A 21,678-nucleotide genomic window follows, 5' to 3' on the forward strand; every position below is an offset into this window, starting at 1 on the left:
GTAATTCAGGCACATGCAGCTTCAAAGGCAGCCAAGGCAGATGCAGCTTTCAGCAAGTTGCAAGGTGCTACTTAGGCACTGAGGATACAAGTGTTTTCATATGTGAGAGGCTGTCAGATCACTGGACAGTGGTGCGTGTCTTGTAGTTGATTGTACCTTACAACAAGAGAAACACTACCTAATTATCACTCTTTTTGATATAGTATCTCCCCTGCACACTTGGCCTGTTTTCCTGGTCTGTTGAACTATCTGCATCTGTTTCATGTAGATTATATAGGTGAGGCCATTGCCCATACTGTACATGCTGAAGATGATCTGCAATTACCGTAGATCTCTTGAAAAACACACATATACAGAAAAGCTCTTTGTAGCTCTTGTCTATTCTGCCTTTGATCAAGTAGCAGTGATGGTACATGGATTTGTGTGGTGTTTAACCCTTTCCCTCATCTTATTTCCCTGATTTAACTCACTCCACCAAAGGCACTAGTAGCATAATGTGGAGATAATAGGGCCTGTGTTTCCCCTCTGGCAACAATGGCAGTTATTGAGACCAATGCCAGTGGTGTGGTAAATCTGCTTAGTGTTTGAAAGGAGATATCCAAAGTGCTAAATCCAGTATGCCAGTATGGTTGTGTTATCCAAAAAAGGTGGGGGAGACCTGCGTTTTGCATCAACAGAGATATTTGGAGGAAATTATTAGCTCAACAAAAGGCCTGCAAGAGGCTGGATATTATTGAGGATTGTGTTCACCTGTGTATACCAGTACTAACTAAGGAAGGATCCATAAGTTTTAATTAATTAATACAGAAGGTTTTATTTAGGAACATGTGAGGGCATACCAAAAACACACAGTAACAATTTAGTCCAAGACACCATACAAGGCTAACCAAAATAGAGGTATGGAAATTAGATAGTGGAGGCTTAGAGTTGTAGTGTGTGGCGGGTAATATTTACCAGTCCTGCAGATGAATCCTCGGAAAATTGGATGCGGCTCTACTAGAGCTAGGGCTGATATTTATGTCTAATATCGTAGCCTTTAGGGGTATTTGGTGCCATCTTGCAATGTAATAAAGGCCTGGTGGTCTTCCCAGGGATTTGATGAAGGGGTTCTGGAATTGCTCATGGTTTTAACTTCAGAGTAACAAAACATTGATTGGATTTAGGACAACCCCAAGATGAATAGATAGGGAAGTTGGCTGGAAATACGACAGGTGCAGGTAAGAGATAATGTCTTTTTTTGATTTAGTGCAATGGGACTGCCTTTTTCTCTAGTGCAAGAAGATATTCAGAAAACCTGGGGCCAGGATGGAGTGATCAACAAACCCATTTATCCTTTATTTTGTTATTACCTAGATCTTCCACATGTCTTCAGGTCAATGTGACTATCCCATGGAAAACTTCCTAGTATTTCAGAGATCATCATGATCTTAAAACATGCCTGGCTCTAGATATGAAAATATGAAAACCCATATACAAGTTGGGGGTGTCAGGTATGCTAACAGTTGAGTACCTGGGAAACTTCTGCACAAGGAGCAGAAGGAGAGCTGTGTCTGGGAGGACATCAGAGACTGGATGTGTTTTCAAACTTGGGTAAGTGTGTTTGTTTTTGAGGGGATGGGCTTCTGAAAGTCACTGGGGGTGAAGCTAGCAGCCTAGCTCTATATCACTGCTGCCAGAGGCACGGTTATCACGTCCCCTCTTAACCTTTTCATGATGCTAAACATACCCAGCTCCCTAAGTCGTTTCTCACAGGGCATGGTTTCCAGACCTTTCACCATTTTGGTTGCCCTCCTCTGGACACGTTCCAGCTTGTCAACATCCTTCTTGAATTGAGTGGCCAGAACTGGACACAGTATTCCAGATGAGCCAAAGCAGAATACAATAATACTATCACTTCCCTTGATCTAGACACTATACGCCTGTTGATGCAACCAAAAACTGCATTGGGTTTTTTTGGTTTCTTCATCACACTGCTTGACTCATGCTCAGTTTGTGGTCTACTAAGACTCCTAGATCTCTTTCACACAAACTGTTGTTTAGCCAGGTGACTCCCATACTATATCTGTGCGTTTCATTTTTTTCTGTATAGGTGTAGGACCTTACATTTCTCCCTGTTGAAATTCATCTTGTTAGCTAGCCCTGTAATCTATCACAGTTATTTTGAATTTTAATCCTGTCCTCTGGGGAATTAGCAACCCCTCCCAATTTGGTATCATCTGGAGATTCCATCAGCATGCTCTGTATTCCTTCATCCAAGTCACTGATAAAGATGTTGAATAGCGTAGGGTTAAGGTACAGATTCCTGTGGCACTCCTCTAGTCATGTCTTTCCAGGATGAAGAGAAGCAATTGGTGAGCACCTTTGGGTTCGATCAGTCAGCCAATTATAAATCTACCTAACAGTTGCTGTGGCCTGTGTGCTGCGCCCATAACCCTTGTTGGTGCGTATGGAAATGACGCGCAGTGTCCACCACGACCACCTGCAGAGTTCAACCACGTCGACAGGATGCCAAGAAGAAGGAATCTGTGAAGATGTCTTCAACTAATAATGACTCTTACAAGTCTTCACTCTAAACGAGGGCTTTAATCTTCCTTTGCAGTATTTACAACATAGATATACACAGTGTATTGGACATCCGTCTCTAATACACACTATTTACACCAACCAACAATAACACAACCTCTGAGGCAGCCACATTAACACACAAGCATCTCGCTGCCTCTCAGTAACAGACACAGCCCACTCTGAGGCACCAACTGTCTCACTCTCTCTCTCAGTGACAGTTGAGAACTGACAGTTGACAGTTGCATCAACATTCCGGTGATGCCCTGTTTGAATGCTGCCACTGGAGCTGTAAATCATCTGCACAACAACTCCCCCTTGTGGCCACACCAATGTCATTTCCTGACAACAGTAACACTATCTAGGCCACATTTTACTAGTTTCTTTGCAAGAATATCATGGGGAACTTTATCAAAAGCCTTACTGAAATTATGGTGGGTTATAGACTGCTGCTTTGAGGCGGTCTGCCGCCACCGCCATTTGCTCCGTAAGGGAGCCGTCGCAGCCAAACCGCACGGCTCCGTTACAGAGCAAAAAAGAAGCTCCAAAATGGAGCTTCTTCTTGCGGCGCCCTAATGACGTTGCGAGGCGCCAGGGGCGCATTCACAACGTCATTAGCGCCGCGACACGTTCGGACGCACAGTGTCCGATACATAAAGGTGGTGGTGCCCGTATGAACAGGGCGCCGCCATCTTGTACGTATTCTATACGTACTAGGGTTAGGGGGGTGCGGAAGCACCGCCCCTTCCTAACCCTAGTACCTATAGAATACGTACTAAATGGCGGTCTGTAACCCGCCTATGATATGTTACATCCACAGCATTGCCTTCATCTATCACGCCTGTAACCCTATATTTCAAAAAAGAGATATCAGATTAGTCTGGCATGACATAATTAATAATTTGTTTTGTTTATATACCACTATTCCAAAGATCATAGCGGTGAACAGCAAGTAAGCTAATTAGCAAGTAAACTAATTTGCCCCCAACAGTCTGGGTACTCATTTTAGCGACCTCGAAAGGATGCAAGCCTGAGTCGAGCTTGGGCCCTTTTGCTGGTCTTGAACTCGCAACCTTGTGGTTTTGAGTGAGTGGCTGCAGTACAGGCATTTAACCACTGCGCCACCAGGGCTCCATGTTTTTGAGGAACCCATGTTGACTTTTAGTGCTGACAGCATTGTTTTCTAAGTAATTACAAATCACCTGTTTAATTATCTGTTCTATAATCTTTCTAGATATTGATGTCAGGATGACTGGGTGATAATTATTTGAGTCCTCTTTTTCCCCTTTTTGAAGATAGGGGCAACGTTTGCCCTCCTCCAATCTCTGGGGATTTCTTCTGTTCTCCAATAATTTTCAAAGATTATTGTCAGTGGTTCTGAAATTACTTCTGCCAGTTCTTTTAACATCCTCGGGTGTAGCTCACCTGACACTGGAGATTTGAATTCATTTAGAGTAGCAAGGTATTCCTGTACTACATCTCTACCTATTCTGTGCTGCATTTCCCCCACTATACCAACTGATCATCATTTCTCAAGTTGTGCAGTTTTCCTTTTTAGAGAAAACAGAAGCAAAGAAGGTGTTGAGTAATTCCACCTTTTTTCTGTTCTCAGTTAGTACTTGGCAATCTTCTCCATGCAGTGACCTTGTCATTTTCTTGTTCTTCCTTTTGCTGCAGACATGACTAAAAAAAAAAGCCCTTTTTAATGTTTTTAATCTGTCTGGCAAACCTAAGTTCATTCTGTGCTTTAGCTTTCCTTACCTCCCCCTACATATACTGACTATACCTGAGTGGGGGAAAGCATGCCTCGGAGACAGGAGGGCATGCAGGTGCTGCAGCTGTTGGTGGGCACAGTTTGGGGACTACTGAATGAAAGGTTAAAGTAGCCTGGGAGGCCCAGGATGGGGATCTCTCGAGGAAGAGAGGCTTCAGGGTTGTGGGACCACGGACTCGCTTAGGCTGTATCCTCACTGCAGGCTTAATCCAGTTTGGCGCTGCTTTAACTGATCTAGCTCCAGGCTATGGATTCCTGGGATCTGTCATCTGTGGGTGGCACTGATAAGAGAAAAATTGAAGATTTATATTGCTCAGCCAAGCAGCTTGGTCAATATAACCATTAGGCAATAGGCATAGGTAAAAACCTGTCCTAGATAAGTATCTTGGGGTTTCCTGTTATTGTTATAAGTAGGTTGCAAACAACTGTCCTAGATAAAAGGAGGCAGTAGATTCAAACTACAGGAAAAGAGATTCCACATAAACATTAGGAAGAGCTTCCTGACAGTAAGAGCTGATCAACACTAGCATATGTTCCCTTGGAATGTAGTGGAGTCTCCTTCTTTAGAGGTTTTTAAACAGAGGCCAGATAGCCATCTGTCGGGGGTGATTTGATTCTGTGGACTTTTCCACATGGGGACCTATGTGGTTTCATCCTGAAAATGGTTAAAGTGTTGGCATCCCGAAAAAGCAAGCAAATTTGCTAATGCTTATCACACAGAGGGCACAAAAAGGGGTTAAATGCACATTACTTAGGCAAGAAAGTGGGTTGAAAGCAAATTTGGCTTTCAGACGGATGAGGACAAATCCCCTTGCTAGCTTGGAGATAACTTTTTTGCACATGCTCCAAACTGTCATTTCGACAAGTGCATACACACAATGCTCCAGAGAGGGAAGGGAAATGGGGAGAAAAATCCTCCTTGCACCAGAAGCTGTTTCAGAGGAAGGCAGGCTGAGGTTTCCATTTGCAGACTCCATAAAGCCACATACAAACACACTAGAGAGAGAGAAAGAGGATGGGGCTGGTCCATAAACCTGCCAGATTTCAGTGAGGGCTGAAACTCCCAGATGCCCTCCTTTTCCAGGACATATCTCCATTTCTCCCTTCTGTACAGAAGGAATTCCAAAACATCCTCTCTCTGCCTTCTCCCACCAGCTGTTCCCTTAGACTTAAGGCTTAGAGGCTGCAGGAGGAGGAGACCAGCTGCACAAGGGAAAGAGGCGTGTGTGTTGTGTATGTATGTCCCTTTAAGAACAAGGCTGCCTCCCTCTCTTCGGTACAGCAAAGGAAACATGGGAAATCTGGGAACAGGGAGAATCCAGCACACGGTTTTCAGACTGCTGTAATTATATGAAGAAAGTGAATTTGTGAATGGACTGGAAATGAAAACATGGTATTTTTGCAAAAATGCTTATTCACTGATTCACCTCACTTTCTGGATTCTAACTGGTTTGTGTGCAGAGTTGTCTGAAAAGCAATTGCGAAATTGTCCCTAATGCCCTGGATTACCCTAAATTGGGACCAGTTTAACCTTCCTATTTTTCCTGTGTGAAAAAGACCTGTGTTCCTGCAAAGCCAGGGGTTGGACTGGATGGCCCTTGAGGTCTCTTCCAAATCTAGGATTCTATAGGAAGAAAGTGGTGACTAAGGATGTAGAAGCAGGGAGTGGGGTGGGGAAAGAAATGGTCTGCCTTTCCCCCTTCTCTGGCCCCTCACTTGTTGCTTCATTGGCACATAAGGGCAAACAAGGATAGTCCTGAATATTTTGGCTGCTTCCCAGTAGCAAAATTTCTGCAGCTCATTTTCAGTAACAACTTTGATTATACTGCTGTGGGGTTCTTTTCCTGAAAACAGAGTGCGTAATGATGAATTTGATTGTATCCAGATAAGAAGGAGGGGCTCTACCCTGTTTTTGGCTGGAAGCACAGGACAATCAAGCTGAAAGGTTATTTAGCTGTCAAGACATCTTTACTAGAATCATAGAATCCTAGTTGGAAGAGACCCCAAGTGCCATCCAGTCCAATCCCCTGCCATGCAGGAAAACACAGTCAGAGCACTCTCAACAGATGGCCATCCAGCTTCTGTTTAAAAACCTCCAGAGATGGAGACTCCACTAGTTGAAGCAGAGTATGGAAAAATATGTGACCTTTACTGCATCCATTATTTATTTACAGTACTGTACAAAACAGGCTGAACAGTAGAGCTGCTTTGCACAAAGTCTTGTAGCTGCAACTACTGACAACAGAAGTAACATCTGAGACAAAATGTAGGCCAATGACTCCAACACTGTCACTTTTCTTCTCCTTCTCCTGATTTTTAACATCTTTGCCTGATAAAGAAGCCAGTGAAGCTTTGAAAACTTGCATGAGGTATTTTGTTTGTTTTAGTTGGTCCAATAAAGATATCAGTTTTGTGGGTTTAAAACAGTGATACCCAAACTTTTTCTGGTTACTGTCCACTTTTAATAATAATAATAATAATATGTTTTATTTATAGACCGCTATTCCGCAATGATCATAGCGGTGTACAGTAAAAATCTTAATGCAATACAAAATACAAGGTGACAAAGGAGGGAGAAGTCTCGTCCTTCAGGCAGTCCCTGATGTTGCTGGGTCTGCCTGATCGCTCCCTCTGAGGCCGAGATGGCAGTTGAGGAGGGAGGGGCCTCTTCCTTCAGGCAGTCCCTGATGTTGCTGGGTCTGCCTGGTCGCTCCCTCTGAGGCCGAGATGGCAGTTGAGGAGGGAGAGGCCTCTTCCTTCAGGCAGTCCCTGATGTTGCTGGGTCTGCCTGATCGCTCCCTCTGAGGCCAAGATGACAGTTGAGGAGGGAGGGGCCTCTTCCTTCAGGCAGTCCCTGATGTTGCTGGGTCTGCCTGATGACTCCCTCTGAGGCCAAGATGACAGTTGAAGAGGGAGAGGCCTCTTCCTTCAGGCAGTCCCTGATGTTGCTGGGTCTGCCTGATCGCTCCCTCTGAGGCCGAGATGACAGTTGAGGAGGGAGGGGCCTCTTCCTTCAGACAGTCCCTGATGTTACTGGGTCTGCCTGATGACTCCCTCTGAGGCCAAGATGACAGTTGAAGAGGGAGAGGCCTCTTCCTTCAGGCAGTCCCTGATGTTACTGGGTCTGCCTGATCGCTCCCTCTGAGGCCGAGATGACAGTTTAGGAGGGAGGGGCCTCTTCCTTCAGACAGTCCCTGATGTTACTGGGTCTGCCTGATGACTCCCTCTGAGGCCAAGATGACAGTTGAAGAGGGAGAGGCCTCTTCCTTCAGGCAGTCCCTGATGTTGCTGGGTCTGCCTGATCGCTCCCTCTGAGGCCGAGATGACAGTTGAGGAGGGAGGGGCCTCTTCCTTCAGACAGTCCCTGATGTTACTGGGTCTGCCTGATGACTCCCTCTGAGGCCAAGATGACAGTTGAAGAGGGAGAGGCCTCTTCCTTCAGGCAGTCCCTGATGTTACTGGGTCTGCCTGATCGCTCCCTCTGAGGCCGAGATGACAGTTTAGGAGGGAGGGGCCTCTTCCTTCAGACAGTCCCTGATGTTACTGGGTCTGCCTGATGACTCCCTCTGAGGCCAAGATGACAGTTGAAGAGGGAGAGGCCTCTTCCTTCAGGCAGTCCCTGATGTTACTTTTGTCTTGGATGATGGCCTGAGCACTCCCCGCTCCCCACATGCACATTTCTTGATTTCTTGATATTAGGTCTACTGTTCCACTGAAAATTCAAAGTACCAATCTTGGCCACTGCTCTCTTTGTGCCTGGTAATCCTGGGAACAGCAGCCAAGAAGGCTCTCACCTATGTCACCCCTCCAGCTAAGGCTAGTGTAGGCAAGAAGTCTCTTGGTTGCTGCTCAGATGTTATTCACAAGCTGACCAAGAGCAAAGGGAGAAGCTTCTCCCTGGTGAGGAAGGACTCCTAATCCTTCTTTGTTGGGGTGAAGAGGGGTGCAGCTGTATGGGCGGGGGGGGGGGAGTTACAGAGGCCACATGCTCTGAACTGGAAACTAGCACAGATGGGGAAAGGAAGAGATTTTAACTACAGGAGCTGCTCCAAGGTGAAGGACTCTTTCCAAGAATTGATCCTCAGACACTCCTTCCTCTCCTACACCAGAGACGTGTCTTCCCTACACAGCTTCAGGTGTTCCCCGCCCCCACATACACAAACATTGCTTCTTCTGTTACCTCTTCTCTCACCCTGCCTATTGAAAGAAAACAGGAACAGCAGAGTAGCTCGAACTTGCCAGCCAAGTCCCAGAAAAGCTCACAAAGCTTAAGCAGGATCCCAAATTTGAAAGCTCCTTTTTACTACCACTTCTCCTCCATTGCCACATGCTTTAACACTCCTTGGAGTTTATCGGACAAGGGGAATTGGAAGCATAATCCGATGGCAATCTGAACGCAATCATCGGGTTTAACGTTATTGCTTGATTACCCACTACACGCAAATTCAGGCAATGGGAAGTCAGTCCGAACGCAATCATGTGGTTTCACGTTATTGCATGATAGACTGCCACACGCAAATTTGGGCAACGGCATGCTATTTTTGGGCAATGGGAAGTCAGTTCGAATGCAATGCGTATTCACGTAATTGCGTGAAACTAGCGACTTTAAGTGAATGCGTTCTGGTCCCACTTTCTTTTCATTCGAATTTCAGAGAAATTCCTCCCGTTTGATAAACTCCCTTGATTCAGTCAGTCAGTCTGTCCCAAAATGGTGCCATTCTGAGCTGCAGAAGTGATGTCCTGTGCCCAAGCCTCACAAGAGTTTCCCAACCTCCGTCATCACTAGTGGCATGCACCTAAGGGAGTGAGCTCATGGGGGCAGGCCAAGAGTGGGGCACACCACCACACTGAATGATCAGTGAGTCTGGTTTGTGGTTTTAAGGGACCCTGAAAAGAAGTTTCATGCAATCTCATGCCCACTGTGGTCCTAAAGGTTGCTGATTCCCCTTGTTTTTCTTGTGCGTCAACACTTTGACTGAAGCTCCTCTGCTGCCCCCTGTTCCCCTCACCCCCCTGGACCTTTCCATCAGCCGCAGAGGGGCCATAACTCTCACTTTGGGAATCACTGGTTTAAATGTACAGAAGTCAGATGACCTCTTGTTCTGTAACTTCAAGTCATTTCCAACTTATGGAAACCCTAAGGTGAACCTATCATGGGATTTTCTTTATTCAAAAGGGGTTTGCCCTTGTCATCCTCCAAGGCTAAGACATGCCCAAGGTCACCCAGTGGGTTTCATGGCCAAGGCAGGAATGAAACCCTGATCTCCAGAGTTGTAGTCCAACACTAAAACCACTACAACTCTGCACTTTAATTATAAACTGGACAACCAAACCAGAATTTCAGCTGATCAATTTCCCAAATACCTAAGGCAGGAGTAGATAACAGAAACAGAATTGTTTGGGTCAATCCATTGAAAGGGTAGGTGCGAACCTGAAAACTGTGCAAGAGATGGTCTCACCTCTTTCCCCATGATACTGAAGACAGTTCCCTGCTTTTGTACATCCTCCCTCCATTCCAAAAGGTTGAAATATCATTCCTAAGCAAAGTTATCAGCTGTATGAATTGTAAACAATGGCTCGGTACAAACAGGCCTTTCCAACATCCTCATCATGTGCTAGGGTTGCCTGGGGGATGGAGCGCCCACACACCCCGCAACCCTCGCACGTGATGAGTGTGTAACAACGGCGGCACCCTATATACATGGGTGCTGCCGTTGTTACATAAGGGCCACGCGGCATCCACATGGCACAGCACGATGCTTACATAACCAGTGTGCCAGTGGCGCACTTGTTACGCCACCGCTGCAGCTTGAGAAGAACCTGCTTTTTGTGGGTTCTTTTCCTGCTGGCAGGAAGCCGCACGGTTTGGCGGCTGTGTCTTCCCTCCAGTGGAAAAACAGGTGCCAGGAGACCACCCTTTTTGGGTGGTCTGTACTGCGCCTAAATTATACTGGTATCTTTGGTCCTGTCTTTTAACTTTTGTCTTCTTACATTTTTCCACTGTGAATACATACTTTCCAGGTTTTATTTTTGTTTTGTTAATGAAAGAATGCCAGGACCAAGACATTACCTAACAGTATGTACAACTTTGGGGGACAACTGAACAGAACAGTAAAACAAGGATTAGAATTTATTTAATTGTAAGGGGAAATGAAAGAGGAAAATTAGCCAGAACAATGAAAATATGTAGAGTGTATACAGTTTAATGTCTGAGGCAAATCCAATGTCTGAGGCAAACCTGCCTCTGCCCACACAGTCCTGATTGGGGATGCCACAAGTTTTTTGTCACTTTCTAGAGGTCCTAGTTCTCTCTGTCCTTTGAGGGAGGACACTCTTTTCTTTTTGTCATCCTTCCCCATGTCACTCTGTAGACTTTTCCTCCCTCTTTGCTCTCCTAATCTCTTCAAACAGTTCCCAGACCAACCACTTAAGACCATTAAGACCATTAAGACCACTCCAATGCAATCCTGCTCTCTGTCACCTTAAGGGGAACAGAGAAAAAAAGCCCAATGCTCAGGTAAGGTAATCCTGCTTGTGTATATATGACTAAACCATAGTTTAAGTTTGCATGAAAACTAATGACAATATACATCTGCAGCATAGTTACAGAGTACTGTATACCACTTTGATTATATAATCCTAGTGCACTCTTAGAAGACTACAGCCCAACTATGCAGAGAGACAAACAAGCTGGACCTTGATCTGGCCCAATAAAGCATTTCTTTAAAGGCAAGCCTGAATCTGGAAAAGCAAGGCATGTAGCACTTAGGTCTTAAAGATGAACTTGGAGGATGAAGAAATGGGATTGGAAAGGAATATTAGAAGCATTATATCCATTCTGAAAACAAAAGTAACTCAATTTAAAGTTTTTTAAAAAACAATCAGAGATCATGAGCAAGGTCATAGAACTCAAAACATGGAAGAACAACTAAAGCTACTGATTACACCAACAGTCTCCTCCTCTACTCTAGCCTTCTTGCCAGTGGGACTGTCTTGGCACAGACCTAGTATTGAGTCAGAAAAACCTCTCTTGCAAACAGTAAACATGCTTTCACCAGCTGCTCTTGGGACTCCAACTGCAGCCCTGGCAGCTTGTTTTCATTCTCTACCCCTACCCCCACTCCCCCACCTGTGCCCAGTGTGATGCACATGTCCCTCTAATGATAAGCTCAGCCTACAGGGATCTGTGGATCAGGGACTGCAAAGTACAGTAACACTGAGTTCAGAAACCCTGAAATCTGGAGAATGTTTGTTTCGGCTCTGTTGGGCTTATAACCAAAATGAAAACTGCTGACACTTGAACAAAAAGGATATATTTTTTTTATTTAGATAAGCCACACACTTCATATTGGTATATAAAAAATCTTAAAATATTGAATGAGAAGCTTATCAAAACATTAAAAAACAAGGCAGAAAAGCAATGGCTTCCATTATCAACAGGCACTGGGAGGGCCACAGACCCAGATCCTGGGACAGAAAAGGCAGCACTCATTTCAACAGGGCACAATCCAAATATCCTGTCACAATTGGTAAGGCAAGCAGTGGTTACAGAGCTGTACGTAACAGCATACATTTCTGCATCGCAACTTTGTTTTGTAGAATGCCGGATTCCTTGCCAGTGAAAGAGTGGAGCAGAAGAAACAGTTGGCAGTGCTGAGCATGGCTATAATGCCAGGAAGATGATCCTGGAGGCAAGATGTATTTCCCATTGATCCAGCTCCAATTACTGATGTTTCTTCATCATCTCCTGGAATTGTTGAACAAAAGCGGCCAAAACGAAGTAATACACCATGATGCCGATAACTGTCAAAATGAGGCTTACTACCAGAGCAGTGATATTCAGGCATTTGGCTGTCTTGCCATAGCTAGCTGCGCCTTCAGGATCTCCAACAACTTTGCGGTCTCTTGACTGAAGGAAAGATATTTTTTTGAAAAAAAGTTAGGAGTTAGAAGTACAACCATCCTTCTGCATGCTTTGATCTACTCATTGCTCAAGTGGACTGACTATCGTGTTTCCTCGAAAATAAGACTTTCTTATATTTATTTTTCCTCAAGAAGACACACTATGGCTTATTTTCAGGGGATGTCTTATTTTTATTAAGTACGGTTCGACAATTTACATTTATTCAAATATAGTTAAGTTGTCTTCTTCTGGAACATCGTCATAACTCTCCAAATCGGGAATTCCATCCTGAATATCTTGTGACTCCATTTCCTTTAAGACCAATGGCCCCAATCTTTCCGCTCCCTTCCCGCCCCCTTCCGTTTTGTGCCGGGCCTGTCACTATGTCTTATTTTCAGAGTATGGCTTATATTGCGCAAATGCTTAGGAATCCTGCTATGGCTTATTTAATGGGTATATCTTATTTTTGGGGATCTGGGGGTATTCATGGCTATACATTTTCTGTACAGTGCTCTCAGTGACCAGAGGCAACAAGAAAATGTATGTCTCCTGAGCAGCTGCATCCTATTCTAGCCTCAGTTTCAGCTCTCTATGTTCATATTTTTTATAATAACTTTTATCATTTCTCACCAAATTTATACAACTGAAGGTTCACTTTATTACCTCTCTCTCTGAAGTTTGTTACCAGTTTCCTATCAAATGCACAATACTCACAATCCCTGTTACAACTCCTTTTGTCAAATACAAGTCATCATCCATATCCGCGAGATTGGCATCTACCACTTCATTTCTCTACAAGGAGCTGCAGACCACTCATGGTGCCTCACCTTGCCTCCGCATCCCCCCAAAATATGTTCTCTCTAGGCATTCTATGTTCTCCATTGTGATACTATGGTATGTTTGGGGTGGAGGCCATTCAGTTCAATACGGTTCTCAAGTATCCAACTTTTGCCATCTACAGAAATCATGGATACAGAGATGTGGAAGTTATAATGTGAAGGTTCTCTGTGGGTGCCTCTCCTCTCTTGCTGAGGTGGATGGGGCCCCCTTGAGACCACCCTTAACCTAAAGAACTTGCTGTCACCACCCAATAATTTTCCCCCCATACACACACACCCCTTAGCAATGCATGGGGATGTTCCTGGGGGCTCTACTGGACCTTCCCTTGCCAATATAGGGAAGAACTAGCCAAGCTAAGGCATGTGGAAAAGAGTGCAAGAGAAGCAGAGTAGCTTAAAGGAAAGCTTTATTCTAAGTATGGGAATTCTAGATCAAAAGAATATCATGAGTAGGACCTACTGAAACAAATGACAGTACTTGTCCATAGGGAAACCATACTTGCCCATAGGGGAACACAGGGGAGTACTTGCCTATAGAGAATCATTGGACAATGCTCCCCATGGTCTGCCTCACAAAAGGCAAAGCCAACAGGCATCCCGGTAGGAGCCTTGTGTTGCACCCCTGTTGTGTGGCATCCCTGAACTCAACAACTATTACACAATTATATTGTGAAACTCAAGCTTTCCAAGGCCGAGGGGAAACATGGCGAGCAAACAGTGTGGCTGGTGAACACACACAAACACACACAAAGGGGGGGGGGCAGCTACCCCTAGCAACCAAGCGCAGCTGTTGCAGGGAGGCAGGGAAGAAGTCCTGGAGGCAGAGCTGGGTGGGCACTCAGCCAGCCTAATAGCTAAGCAGGCTCGGCCCTGGTCAGTACTTGGAAGGGAGACCGCCAAGACCTCGCAGCAGTTGGCGCCCACGGCAGAGGCAGGACGTGGCCAAGCCTTCCCTGAGGAACCCTGGGCAGCCCAAAGGCAGCACTCAGCAGCCAGGGATGGAGGGGCAGGGGCTGGCAGGGGGGCGGGGGTCCTCCAGGGCCCCTTCCGTCCGGGAGGAGGCCTGTCAGGGTCCCCTGGTGCCTCCTGCTGCTCACCTTGATGGAGAAGACCAGGGCGGCGAAGCCCAGGCAGCAGCAGTTGAAGAAGCCGTAGTTGAAGAGGGACCAGAGGACGAAGTCCCGCGAGGGACTCGGGGGCTGGTGGGCGGCGGAGGGGCCCCGGGGGTCCTTCCCGTAGAGGGGCTCCATGTCCAGGCGGACGGCGTGGCCGGAGGGCTGCATGCTTGGCTGGAGCAGGAGGAGCAGGAGAAGTAGTAGTAGTAGTAGTACTAGTAGTAGAAGAAGAGGGAGAGAAGGAGGGAGGGGAGGGGCGCTGTGTCAGGCGGGGGCCTCTTTCGTTTCCCAGAAAAGGCAGAGGCCCAGAGGAAAGGAAACTCAGCGGGGGAGAGGCTGCTCCTTTCCCCGGACCCGTCCTCCATTGCAGCTTGCTCTCTCCAGGGGCCAGTCCCAAACCTCCTCCTCCTCCATTTGGCGCCAGACTAAGCAGCTAACACTGACCTTTTGGGGTAGTCCTTAAGGGGGCCCCAGCTTGGAGAGTAACACGAAGGCACCCAACACACACACAAAGAGAGGATGGTCAGTTCATCATAGCCTCTGGGGCTGAGAGGTGGCAGGGCCAGCAGGCACGCCTTCCTAGGATGATGATTATTGTTATTAAACTTTATAAAGCGCTGTAGGGTTACACAGCACTGTGCATAAAATAGAATGGAATGCAACGACATGGACCGGCCACTGGCGTACATTCTAGAACAGCAGTTCCCAACCGGTGGGTCGCAGCCCCTTTGGGGGTCGAACGACCCTTTCGCAAAGATCACCGCCTAAAACCATCAGAAAACAGCAGCAAAATTAAAGTTAATAAAGTAGCAGCGGAAATAATTGTATGGTTACAAGGGTCACCACAACGCGAGGGGCTGTGTTAAAGGGTTGTGGTGTCAGGAAGGTTGAGAGAACCACTGTTTGAGAAAATGGAATGTAACACAACATGAATACACAATATCGATTCAACAACAGCAGGCAAACAACAGATTAAAAAAAACAGGGCCTGTCCTCTATTTCCCCCTTCTGCCCGGGAAGAATTCCCAAACATCTTCCACTATTTGGAACAGGACTTAAGAAGCATGCCTTGACATTTCTAGGAGGGTGTGTGGAGCTTTGAATTTGGCTGTGTCCTCCATTTTGTGGTGCTTGGCTGATACTAATGGGGACTGGGGTGGTGGTGGGGGTTGGCTGTTTGGGCAGAAAGACAGCTGGGGCTGGAGATGGGACATGATGGCAGGCCAAGGGCTTTGGCAGGGCTTCCTGAGGTGAAAAGGAGGCCTCTTCCTCAGGGGAGCTTGGCCTGGGTCCTCCTGCCGGCTTTTGAGAGACACCCTTCCTGTGATTTCCTTCCACAGCCTCCCAGCCTCCTTGCTTCCAGGTCTTCATATCTATTTGCATATTTTGATTCCAGTAAGGCCTTTGACAAGGTTCCCCAGGACATTCTTGCAAACAAGCTTGCAAAATGTGGACTGGACAATGCAACAGACAGTCTGTGTCCATAATCACAAATAGTCAGTATGGGTTTCTGAGAAACAAGTCATGCCAGACTGATCTGATCTCCTTTTTTGATAAAATTACCAGCTTGATAGACAAAAGGAATGCTGTGGATATAGCATATCTCGATTTCAGTAAGGCCTTGGACAAGGTCCGCCATGACATTCTTGCAAACAAGCTTCTAAAATGTGGGCTAGACAAGGAAACTGTTAGGTGGATTGATTAGTAATTGGTTGACTGTCTGAACCCAAAGGGTGCTTAACAATGGCTCCTTTTCATCCGGGAGAGAAGTGACCAGTGGGGTCCCACAGGGCTCTGTCCTGGGCCCAGTGCTATTCAACGTCTTTATAAATGACTTGGATGACAGAATTGGGGGCATACTTATCAAATTTGCAGATGACACCAAATTAGGAGGAGTAACTAATACTCCAGAGGACAGGATCAAAATTCAAAATGACTTGAATAGACTAGAAAGCTGGGCCAAAGCTAACAAAATGAATTTTCACACAGAGAAATGTAAGATACTGCACTTAGGGCAGAAAAATGAAATGCACAGATATAGGATGGGGACACATGGCTGAATGAAACTACGTGTGAAAGGGATCTGGGAGTCCAAATTGACCACAAGTTGAACATGAGTCAACAGTGCAATGCGGCAGCTCAAAAGGCCAATGCGATTTTAGTCTGCATCAATAGAAGTATAGTGTCTAGATCAAGGGAAGTAATAGTGCCACTCTATACTGCTTTTGTCAGGCCTCGCCTGGAATACTGTGTCCAATTCTGGGCACCACAATTTAAAAAGGATGTGGAGAAACTGGAGCGTGTCCAAAGTAGGGTGACTAAAATGGCGAAGGGTCTGGAAACCATGCCCTATGAAGAATGACTTAGGGAGCTGGGGATGTTTACCCTGGAGAAGAGAAGGTTAAGAGGTGATATGACAGCCCTGTTTAAATACTTAAAGGGATGTCATATTGAGGAGGGAGCAAGCTACAGGAAAAGAGATTCCGCCTCAACATTAGGAGGAACTTCCTGACAGTAAGGGTTGTACGACAGTGGAACACACTCCCTTGGAGTGTAGTGGAGTCTTCCCTCCTTGGACATCTTGAAACAAAGGCTGGATAGCCATCTATCGGGGATGATCTGATTGAGAGTTCCTGCATGGCAGGGGTTGGACTGGATGGCCCTTGCGGTCTCTTTGAATTCTATGATTCTATGATTCCATGATGCCATGATTCAGGTGGCTCCTCAGCACCTTCCATCCACCACCCCTGGGGCTTTTAAGGGCCACAAAAGGTCCTGTTTGGCCCCCAGCCCTGTTTCCGTAATTGGAGGCCTGACCACTCTGTTTTGGAGCCTGGGGCATCTCCTCCTCTCCAGTCACTCCTTTTTCTTCCACCTCTTTGGTGAAAGATGGCAAGCGCACACCAGAAAGGGAGGACTGGCACCCCAAAGAAGCAGGGAACCGGGGCCAGGAAGGGGGTGCCCTGGACTGCCTCTCTTCCCTCCTTTACTTCATTTGGGGCACATACAGGGGGACCAGACTTGTCCTTCTTTTCCAGGACATGCCCTACATTTCAACCTTTTGTCCAGGTGAAATTCCAAACTGTCCTCCATTTGGAGCAGGACTGAGAAGCTTGAGCTTATACTTATATTAGTGTTTTTAGCTTATATTTGGTAATTTCCTATGTTCGTCTTGAAGGCCCTCCAGTTTGCGGTGCCTTAGCCCCCTTTGCTGTTAGGATATGTCACCCTGGTCAGATATAATGCAGTGACTTGAGCTGTGGACTATGACTCTGGAGAACAGGGTTTGAATTCCAACTAAACCATGTAAAACTATTGGGTGACCTTGGCTGAGTCTCACTCTCTCAGTCTCAGAGGATAGCAATGGAAAAATCCATCTGACTAAACCTGCCAAGAAAGCCCTATAATAGGGTCACCTTAGGGTCACCATAAGTCCAAAGAACTTGGAAGGCACACAATAACAACAAATGCCAATGAAGGTGCCCCCTTGCCTTGGAGCTGTTGTCCAGCACAGAGTAAACCTTGAGCCACGTCAAATCATATACCCATCCTTTTGGAAAGTTTTCCTTTCAAGAGGACATGCAACTGCGGCATTCAGGTCCAGTCCTTTCTCTGGAAACAAGAAACAGCCAGATGTCTGCTAATTCTTCTGTTGCTAATGGAATTGAATTTTTATTACCTGTCTTTTATTGCCCTTTGTCACTAGGAGGAGGGGTGGCAGATGCTTCATTGCTTTTGTTGTTGTGTGCCTTCATGTTGTTTCCAACATATGGCAACCCTAAGGCAAACCTATCTTGGGGTTTTCTTGGCAAGATTTGTTCAGAGAGGGTTTGTCTTTGCCTGAGGCTGAGAGAGCGGCACTTGCTCAGGGTCATCCAGTAGGTTTCCATGGCTGAGATGGGATTCAGACTCTGGTCTCCAGAGTCATAGGGCTAGTCTACACATAAGTATATTATTGCGAATTGCTGTGGATTTTTGCACATTCACATTGACATTTTGAAGTAGTTACAGTCAGTATATTCAACATCTAATCAATAACAGCCAATATTTTAAATGGCTGAAGGATTTGGAGATGAAGACCAGGCCAAAAGGTAGTTTTGAGAAAAGGGTCAGAGTAACATCTTGGGCCTCTCTCCTTATCATAAAGGCGCCTAGAAGCCTGCATTAGACAAAATCAGAAATTTTTGGAATACCATCAGAGTCCATCCTGGAACAGTGTGTAGAGGCAGAACTAATAAGGCAGAGAAGGATGGGCACATGTGGTGTACCAAAATGTATGCATTTCTATAACCAATAGATGAAGAGAATTGTATATTTAACTTTTCTGTAGCCAATCATATATGTATTAGAGTTTCTTTGTTTGAAACCCTATAAAAAGGTCTTATGCCTATTAGGGGGTGCTTCAGGTCTCTGGAAACTTTATTTTCCTCTGAAGCCTTGACGGCAAAATAAAGCTAATTTCATGTTAAAATCCTGTGGTCCCTCTAGCTGGATGTGAGAGTGTGTAACATTTCCTAGAATTGTGAGAACTTGCAACAATGTAATTGTCTTCACTTTCCTGTGCAAATTTGTATCTATTTGTCTGTTTGCCAAAAATGTGCAGCCATCCAAACCATGTGAAGCAGATGGACAGTCACACATTGGGGAATGCACACCCCCACGGATACTCCTGGATCCTTCAGTAAAAACCATGAAGCCTTTTTTTTTTTAGAGTTTGGGGATTTTTTTTTTCTCCCCCTGCCCAGAAAACCGCAAACTCTTCTGAATCACATGCAACAAGATCACATTCTAATCAAATAGGATGAGAAGTAGACAAGCCCATAGTTCAATGCTCAAGTCACTACACTATGCCTTGAGCAGAAGTGCAAACTGTCTATAATTTTTGCTATCAAATGATAGCCAGAAGTAGGCCTTTGCATTTGAAAGGACAGAAAGGACAAAATAGTTACATTTGTACTTGATAGGAGGGCATGAGGAGTGCTATCAGACAGCACAGCAGTTGGAGAAACGATGAGATAGCTTGGTTCTGGAAAGAGTGGCTGCTCCTCAAATTTTATCTTTGTTGGATTTGCCACTACTAAAAGCCTCCCAGAGCAGCAGCTGGCCTTTACAATAAAGCAAAGGGCTTTGTATGACATCTATTGCTAGCTCAAAGGATTTTATGAAACAATGTCCAGAATCCTGATGGTGACATGCATAGGCTTGATTTGCTCTATACACGCAGTTACTTTTTCGACAGTGTGGAATGGAGCTACTCAGTAGATGGTGCCAGGAGTGGAGTTCCACATGCAGATGCACAAGAATGCACCTAGAGTAGTGTGTGTCAATGTGCACTGCCAGTAAGCATTGTGCAATGAGGCTACAGCTACGCAAATTCATAATTTCTCAAACATGCTACAGAGTTATGCAGTACTTGGACTGTGCAATGCTGGAGATTCTAACATGGAGAAACTCTGCTGACAGATGTTTATGTTATGCTAAGTTGATGTGGAAACATGGCCAATGATTGTTGGCAAGTTGTTTTATAGACGAGGTGGAAAGGATGCTGCCCACAGTATATTCACAGGAAGAAAACTGGCCCCTGGATTCTTCTCTCCCCCCCCTCCCCCCCCGACTGACCGCCCATTTCTTCTTCTTAGTGAGCTTGAGAAAAACTCTTAAAATATTCTGTGAGATGGATGTCCTTGTAAATAATTTATTTTTTGATAATTAGTGTTCAGAGTGTTCAGAGTCTCTTCCAACTCTAAAATTCTATGATTCTAAGACAGAGTACTGTGTACTGCTTTGTTTACGTGATGCTAGTGTCCCTCTCAGAAGACTCTGCCTTAGCAATGCATGGAGACAGAATTTGTTATTGCTGTTAATTGCCTTTGAGTTGACCTTGATTCATGGCAACCCTGTGAATGGGACATCTTCAGGAATCCTTACTACTGTCTGCTTAATCCCTGCAGGTTTAGGCCCATGACCTCCCTGGTTGAGTCTAGCCATATGGCATGTAGTCTCCCTCTCTTTGTACTATCCTCTACCTTTCCTAGCATTATTGTTTTTTCTAATAGTCATGCCTTCTCATGATGTGGCCAAAGTATGATAGCCTCGGTTTTGACACCTTGACTTCCAGTGAGAGTTTAGGTTTGATCTCTTCTAGGACCAGTTTGCATGTATTTTTGGCCATCCACAGTATCCTCAACATTCTTCTTCAGCACTACATCTCAAACAAGTTTATTTTCTTTCTGTCCACTTTCTTCACTGTCCAGCTCTCACATCTATACACGCTGACTGGGAATACCATGGCTTGGACAATTCTGACTTTAGTGTTCAGTTGTATATCTTAAACTTTAGGATCTTGTCTAGTTCTTTCATAGCTGCCTTTGACTGCCCTTGATTTTTTGACTGCATCCTCCATTCTAATCAATGTTCATTCATTTCCTTTATTATGGCCAATAGCCAGCATACTGATCAATATTTGATCTAAAGTATCGGAAATCTTTAACTATTTTGATTTCTTCATTATCTAGGATGAATTTATGTAAATTCTCTATGGTCATCATTTTTCTTTTCTTTATATTCAGCAGTAAGCCTGCCTTTGCACTTTCTTAACTTTCCTTAGTACTTGTTCCAAGTCTAAGATGTTTTCTGCTATCTTCACTTGTCCTGAGTCTAAGCCTGCACTTCGCATGATATTTTCTGTATACGTGTTAAACAAATAAAGTGATAGAAGGCATCCTTGCCTAACCCCTTTGCCATTAGGAAATCATTGTTTTTCCATATTCTGTTCTAACAGTAGCCTCTTGTTCTAAGTGCAGATCTCTCATCAGTACCATCAAATGTAGTGTCACTCCCATTTCTTGAAGGACATTCCATAGCTTTCACTGATCTTTGCAGCCAAAGGCTTTGCTATAATCTACAAAACACATGCTGATTTTCTTTTGCAATTCTTTTGTGAATTCCATTATCCATCATATGTTTGCTATGTGATCCCTTCCTTTACTGTACCGCATTTGCACCTCTCTCTCCATATATAGTTGGAGCCCATGTGGCATAATTTTGAGCAGAAATTTTGCTTCTGTGGAAAATTAATGCTATGGTACTATAGTTGCTGCAATATTGTGGGTCTCCTATTTTTTTGGATGGGGATGTGTATTGATAGTTTCCAATCTGTCAGCCACTGTTTTGATTTCTATATTTGTTGACATATTTTAGTTAATACTAGACAAACTAGCTGGAGCTTGTGCTGGTCCGATATAACATTTCTTAAAAGGCTAGCCTTAGTCTGGAAAAGCAAGGTATATAGAGTTTAGGTCTAAAAGCTAAACTTGGAAGATGAAAAAATGAGAGAGGAGAGGAGGATTAGAAGCATTATGTCCATTCTGAAAATGAAATTAATTCAATTTAAAGTTTTTTGTGTTGTTTTTTTTAAAAGAAACAATCACGGATCATGAACAAGGCCACAGAACTGAAGACATGGAGGAACATCTAAAGCTACAG

At 45.0% G+C, this 21,678-nt stretch overlaps 1 protein-coding gene across 1 annotated transcript; it reads right to left on the minus strand.

The window, feature by feature from the left end:
* Positions 1 to 11,640: 11,640 nt before the first annotated feature.
* On the minus strand, positions 11,641 to 14,588 carry LOC149314290 (dispanin subfamily A member 2b-like). The gene is made up of 2 exons (XM_089520795.1): positions 14,176 to 14,588; positions 11,641 to 12,245 (listed from the first exon to the last, which is right to left on the minus strand). The coding sequence occupies exons 1-2, from the start codon at positions 14,359 to 14,361 to the stop codon at positions 12,060 to 12,062; spliced, it is 372 nt and encodes a 123-aa protein (XP_089376921.1). The 5' UTR covers positions 14,362 to 14,588; the 3' UTR covers positions 11,641 to 12,059.
* Between the last annotated feature and the right edge of the window lie 7,090 nt (positions 14,589 to 21,678).

The sequence above is a fragment of the Sceloporus occidentalis genome, unplaced genomic scaffold (assembly GCF_023333645.1).
Source record: "Sceloporus occidentalis isolate IW3139 unplaced genomic scaffold, rSceOcc1.0.p SCAF_4, whole genome shotgun sequence".
Lineage (NCBI taxonomy): Eukaryota > Metazoa > Chordata > Lepidosauria > Squamata > Phrynosomatidae > Sceloporus > Sceloporus occidentalis.

Excerpts from the sequence above, each read along its gene's own strand:
- LOC149314290 (XM_089520795.1), bottom strand. The coding sequence starts at position 14,361 with ATGCAGCCCTCCGGCCACGCCGTCCGCCTGGACATGGAGCCCCTCTAC. Across the intron at positions 12,246-14,175 it reads CCCTGGTCTTCTCCATCAAG|TCAAGAGACCGCAAAGTTGT; the intron begins GTGAGCAGCAGG and ends TCTTTCCTTCAG.